Here is a 7,213-nt window from a genome sequence, read left to right as displayed (position 1 = left end):
TTGCAGGAAATTGTTCACTATTAGAATATTTTATTTAGCAGTACAAAACTCCAGATTTCCACTACGGAGAAGATCCTACAGTATATTCTATGTATATATTTATATTTACGCATCTATCTGTGTAGTCAGTTCAAACAAAATTCCGGTCTCTATCATGGCAGCGGGAACTAGAGTTTGTTGTCTGTATATGTAAATATTTATACTGCAATTTATATGTATCTATTTGTACTATAGTTTCATCTCTGTTAACATCAGTCCATCCTGCATTATAATTTTGCTTGTCCCAGTTTATCATGAATTGAGACAAAAGCATAAAAGTGGACTTGAAATTGATTAGCTCTTTCTAAGAAACTAGAAAGCCGAAACCAACATAGTATGTTTCTCGGGAGGAACGCTCCATACAGACACAAATAAATACATTAATAGAAAAGTTGTTGTTACATAAAATTAAAAAAAAGTATGTCAATTATCAACTATAATATTTAATACTTAAATGTCTAGACTAAAGATGCAACATTGAATTTATTCATTTCTTTGCTATTATTATTATTATTATTATTATTATTATTATTATTATTATTATTATTATTATTATTATTATTATCGAACAAGCAATTAGACAATAAGTGTAATATATAATATGCCCGAGAATAGTAGCCATAACGAGAAAAAGCTGGAATTAACGGAGATGAAATTACATCTAAATGTCTATAAACAATACCAAAAGTAACAGTGGCCACCATGACATTAATCATGGCAAGAAAATATCAGATAGTATTTCATGTGCCTTGAGATTTCTAGGAGAATATTTTTAAAAATTAATTCTAATGTGCATTTAATTCAAGAAGATATTTATCTTTGTGGCAATTATATATTACTAAAAGCCATTATTTTATATTCATTTATGTACAGTCTCTCATTGCAACATTTAAGTAGACATTATGTGTATGAGATTGTGTGTGCATGTTGGGGACTCTGAGTGTGTTTGTCTAATTTTGTGCGTGTATATATGGCATTTATATGCTGAGTCCGGAGATAGGGGTTGTGGCCATTCTCTGCGCAGGATCCCCTAGACCGGTGAGATTCATGTTATTAATTTTGTCCTTGAAATTTTGCAAGTCAAAACCTGCACGAAATGCATGAGCACAGAGGGTGTTCCAGAGATCGAACGCTATGGAAAATGAAGGAATTGCTTCAGTGTTTGATACGGGTAATGGAATGGGTAAGTAGTTTGTGCGTACGTGTGCAGGTACATCCCTTTCAAATTATTCCTACAGATTTTCTATAGAATTTAATGCCAGGACTGAAAGTTACGGTGTTTCGTACACGAATACATCTATGTAAGCAATGCGATCGTAGGTAGGAAAATAGGCAATGGGTGTCTTTGCATATTTCAGGAGTTATTGCTCCTTCCTCAGCGCCACATCCAACCCGCTTACCATCCAAGAACACATTCCTTAAATAGCCACTAAGTTTAGTGGGGCTACACTATTGCAACGACCAAACAACATTCCTGGCAACACGTACGTACATATTAATTGCATACATATAAAACATTGTCTTTCATTTTGCAACCATAATATATTACTAAGTATATTAAAGGTTTTATAAGTTTATACTCAGTACTACTTTTTGTGTTAGCAGTGCGATTCAGTCACGTTTATATTATAGTTTCAAAACGAAATACGTTATCCCTACCAGCAATTAAGATGCATGTATGGATGTATGTATATATGTGTATATATATACACGCACATATATATATATATATATATATACACACATACTTACACACTTATATATGTACACTCACATATATACATATCTATATATGTATATATATGTGTGTGTATGTGTATGTATATGTATATATTACAACAAACATTTCTTTATAAAAAATATTTTATATAAGAAGCATAATTACCAATGAGAGGTACAAATTCCGATGTGGGTGGCATACTGTCAGCTACAAGTAGCATGAAGACTGAGTACGATAGAAGAACTGTGATGCCGAGAGTCATTTTCTCACCGGCGTCTGGTGGAAGGGCAAAGTTTAACACACTTAGTATGTTTAGCCAGAAACATGGAGCAATAATGTTTAGCACGTAGTACAGAACTCTGCGACGAATGACCAAAACAACGGTAACGTCGGGATACACGGCGTCACCGATTGGGTACACTGTCTCATTACGAACAATTTCAAACCTGCTTAGTCGCCACTCTCCATTTGTCACATAACTTGACACGTCAACGAAATCAGCCTGGTTGAGAAGATCAACTTGAGCCTTGTCATATGTCCATGAACCAAATTTCAGTTTGCATATTTGTGTATCGAAAGGAAAATATGTAATGTCCACTTTACATGAGCTTCGTAGCCGCACGGGTGGTGACCAGAATACATTTCCGTTATCATGTACCATTGCATTCACATTCATAAATCCAGTTGTGTAATCGTCAGCACTGAAATAAAGGCAAAAAGAAAATAAAGTATTGTACTAATGTTAAGGTTATTAAACAATAATGTTTTAATTTGGTACGTAGCTACATTTGACATAAATATACATAGTAATAAACTGTGAATTATTGTATTGTCGCCAAGAGCATTAAAGAAGAGGCCAACATTATAACGGTTTGAAAACAAATGAAAACAACTAAATTATTTACCTTAGTGTTTCACCGGCCACATATCTGGTAAATGCCTATTTTTGATTTTTTATGTTGTTTTGTTTTAGGTTAGCAATTCTCTTGGGACCATTGATCATTATACGTTAAGTGAAACAGCCTGAAATCAAAAAGACTCTGCACAACTAGTACTAATGCGTTCCCCACATCACAAATCAATACTGGTTTCTTTTTATTTACTCCGATGTATCATATTTTTGAAAAGTGTTCATTTTGATGTTACAATGTGCGCCAACAAGTACTAAAGCAGAACACCTGCAATTACTGTAATAGCTTGCAATACGATATTTGAAGATTCCGATAATTGTTCTTACGCATATATTACTTTCAAAAGATAAACATAAATTTCTTAATTCTGAAATTATCGATGAGAAAAGTTTTAACATTTCTTTATTGCAAAAAGCCTTAGTGATTCATAATCACTAGCTGCATACTCATTACCTGAGGTGAGTATTCCTCATTCCATAATACAAATTACCATACAATGAACATATATAATAATTTATGAATGAACACAGATTGAGATAAGAATATCTATCTTTTCTATTATTCTTCAGAAGTCGACAGCTTAAAATAACAGTCAAGAAATGGTGTTGCTTTAATCTACAATACCCTCGGTCAATATTTGTCAGTCTTACACTAATGCTAGAAATTAATATCTATTATAAAGTAACAACCACTACTCCATTACTCGCCATTATTTGACCTAATAACACTGTAACAAAACTAATACACATGTCTTATAAGACACCAGTAATTCACTGTAATTATTGAATCTCTGTTCCAAATTTTAAGCAAGATATCTATTATTTACTAAATAAATAATTATAGCTTCCGTGTAAGAAACACAACCTGTAGGCTCCATTCATCATGAAATGCTAATTCGGTCAATAACAGCTAAGCTGATAGCAGTTACATTTCAGCGTAAGAAAGATAAAAGTTTGATTTCACGAATTTCAAAATTCAGTAGAATATTTACCACTTCAGGCCTTAAACTTTTGCACATGATGAATTGTTTTAACATCATAGCCGCATTCACATTCTCTCTCCTACTATTTGCGTGCATATATATATATATATATATATATATATATATATATATATATATATATATATATATATATATATATATATATATATATATATATATATTATATATTATATATGTATATATGTATGTATCGATGTGTTTACCCATATATATATATATATGTGTGTGCGTGTGTGTGTGTGTGTTTGTGTGTATAAACATTTATATACATACATAGTTATGGTCATACACTGATTTAAGATGGGAACAGTAAAAAAATATTAAGAACTAATTTCACACATTTTGATATTACAGATTACTAGATAAAGCTCTCCAGTTCGCCAGAAAATATCTTGCGTTTTACTTAACAGAAATTGAGTTAATCATGAATGCACGTGGAAGCATTCCCTTTGCTAAGGGTTCAGACTCCATCAAAATCCAAATTGAACGAATGGAGGGTGTATCGATAAGTTCATGTAATAGTGCTTAAATATGTGTTCTAGTTAGGCTTTTTATACTACATGGTGATTGAAAAGTAGCTCCCTATTTTAAAATATAAATTATTTATGGTTGTGAGAGGAACGCGTTTAGCATGAGGGTCTATTTAAATTTCGATATAGGCTCCAGATGGCGTCACCAGCGTTTTGAGTTGCCCAGGAATTACATCACCTGATTTCACCAGGGCTTCTTGTGGGATGGAAGACATAACTTCTCGTATTCGCCCTTCTTGTTCTTCCAAAGTCTTTGGTTTGATACAGTAGACTTGTTCCTTTAATTAACCCAATAGAGAGATGTCACAAGGTGTTAAGTCGGGACTCCTGGCTGGCAACTATTGCGGACCAGGACGACCCATCCACCTCCCGGGAAAGTGGGCATTGAGCCATTCACGAATGATAAGAGCAATAACATTACAGATTAAATTGTCGTACATCAAAGAAAAAATACAATGAAGTTGAGAAAAAAATACACTTAATAAATAATTTATAAGTATTTAAAGATAGGGAGTTACTTTTCAGTCACCTTGTCCATATCTGAATTGCATTTCCCTTGATATTTTTTAACGGAAAATATAGTTTAGGCGTAAACAGCATATGAGTAATTTGTTAGGTTACAATTTGTTAAATAGTAAATGTATTTTAGACATCAATTGTTGTTCATGCAAATTCTTTTACTCTTTTACTTGTTTCAGTAATTTGACTGCTGCCATGGTGGAGCACCGCCTTTAGTCAAGCAAATCGATCCCAGGACTTATTCTTTGGAAGCCTACTACTTATTCTATCGGTCTCTTTTGCCGAACCGCTAAGTTACGGGGACGTAAACACACCACCATCGGTTGTCAAGTGATGTTGGGGTGACAAACACAGACACACAAACACACACACACACATACACACACACATATATATGTACATATATACGACGAGCTTCTTTCAGTTTCCATCTACCAAATCCACTCACAAGGCTTTGGTCGACCCGAGGCTATAGTAGAAGACACTTTCCCAAAGTGCAACGCAGTGGGAATGAACCCGGAACCATTGTGGTTGGTTAGCAAGCTACTTACCACACAGCCACTCCTGCTCCTAACTGGAGAACTTTGTTTTGTATTTTGAATAGATCCCAGTTTTTAAACCTTTATATTTCTACGCCCTTCCTTAAATTCAATTTTATAACACCAAATCGAAACATCGCATGGTTTTAAAATATGGTATCAAATAATTTTTCTCATTACTTGTCTGTCATTATATATTTACACGTGTACGCATGTATACACTTGCACACACACACGCGCATTCTTTGGTTCTAAACACCAAATTCACTGAAAGCTTAATTTTATTTCTTTCCTAAACCATACTTATTAAATAGATAAAAGGGAATGAAAGTTATACAGACAGACCAATAGGCTGATATCCTGCATTACATATTTATGAGAAAATAAGCTTAAATCTATACCGACAGCGTAGGATGATTCTGTTTTTTTTTTTTTTGTTTTTTTTTTTTTTTCATTTAGAACCCTCTGTCGGAGTTACCTTTCAACAATATGGCATTCACTGTCGTTGAAGCCGGAAAACTCTAATTTAAAGTCATTGCATCCCTTTAAGTCCTGGTATTTGTGAAATTAACTTAACTTCACTTCTCTCTCGTGCCAAGCAAATAATCGCCATGATATATACAATATACAATTCAATCGATTGCATAAGCTTTTGTGCAAAGTTGGTCTCATGCTTTTTGAATATAATTCAATATTACTTTCCATCAATTACTTAAGGTAACAACACAATATCTTTTCAATACTGAACTTCTACATTCACATTATCATAACGGGGGATTTCAAGTATATTTTCTGAGATCTTGTTCATGATATGAATAAATGAGGATACCTCCGGAGAAGCTATCATAGAAACATCATTCAAATGAATTAAACATGACGATACGAAACATCACGTTGGAAGATATGTGTGTATGTATGCATGTATACATACATACATTCACACACAGAAACACACACATATGGATGTATGTATGTATGTGTGTGTGTATATGTATATATATATATATATATATATATATATATATATATATATATATATATATATATATATATATATATATACATATACATATGTGTGTGTATGTCCATGTCTATATAGATGTATGTATATGTACGCATGTATGTATGTATCGTCGAGACATAAGATAGAAATGTTATTTGAAGAAAATGTTATATGATCGTATAATGTAAAAAGTTGAACGGGAATTGCTTGTGCGTTGTCAAACTGTAAGTTTTGCATTATAAATTTACATAATATTCCACTTGAAATACGACAATTTACCGGAAATGTGTTTAACTGAAATCGAAGTAGTTTTGAAACTTGGCACGAGAGTAGTTATCTTATCTGAAATTTCTGATCCGTATGACGTTGACAAACATTGCGAAATGAAGAGGAAAACCGGTCTTTTCTGGAGCTATTCTCGACATATAATAACTGCATCGAATATCGCATGAAAATCGGTCGGCAATTATAAAAATGTTTGACATATTATTTAGATTCCAATTTCTGTCAGCAAAAATGTTTATCCACTACATTTCACACAACAAATTTCAGATGTTAATTTTAGAATTGTTCCTAAAGAATTTTCTTATTTCTTTTCCCTCTCTCCCTCTCTCTCTCTCTCTCTCTCTCTCTCTCTCTCTCTCTCTCTCTCTCTCTCTCTCTCTCTCTCTCTCTCTCTCTTTGTATTATTAAATTTGGAATTAATTAACATTGGATTTATTATAAATTCTTTTACTAGTCATTCGTCGTTATATAAGTCACATATTTCTTAATTTTCATTTTAATGTAATCTTTTTTTATGTTTCTGTGGGTAGTCATTTGTTTACGCAGTAACTTTTAAAAGTACGCAGCTTCTAAGCTAGTATTTATAAAATGCACATCACGTTTATTTTCCGACACTAATATGTATTAGGAGGGTCGAAAATAAAGCTTATATAGTCAGGTTGAC

The 7,213-nt window shown here is 32.8% G+C and overlaps 1 protein-coding gene across 1 annotated transcript in view; it reads right to left on the bottom strand.

Moving 5' to 3' along the window:
• LOC106876626 (neuronal acetylcholine receptor subunit alpha-10) overlaps positions 1-7,213 on the bottom strand; it is a 410,306-nt gene that overhangs the window by 2,225 nt on the left and 400,868 nt on the right. Inside the window, exon 4 of the mRNA XM_052966106.2 lies at positions 1,925-2,460. Within this exon, the coding sequence (XP_052822066.1) occupies positions 1,925-2,460 (536 nt within the window). The remainder of the gene's footprint in view (positions 1-1,924; positions 2,461-7,213) is intronic.

Source organism: Octopus bimaculoides, chromosome 3 (assembly GCF_046866305.1).
Source record: "Octopus bimaculoides isolate indiv1 chromosome 3, ASM4686630v1, whole genome shotgun sequence".
NCBI classification, from domain to species: Eukaryota; Metazoa; Mollusca; class Cephalopoda; order Octopoda; family Octopodidae; genus Octopus; species Octopus bimaculoides.
The sequence above is the reverse complement of the archived record's forward strand: the minus strand, read 5'-3'. Positions and strand labels throughout refer to the sequence as shown.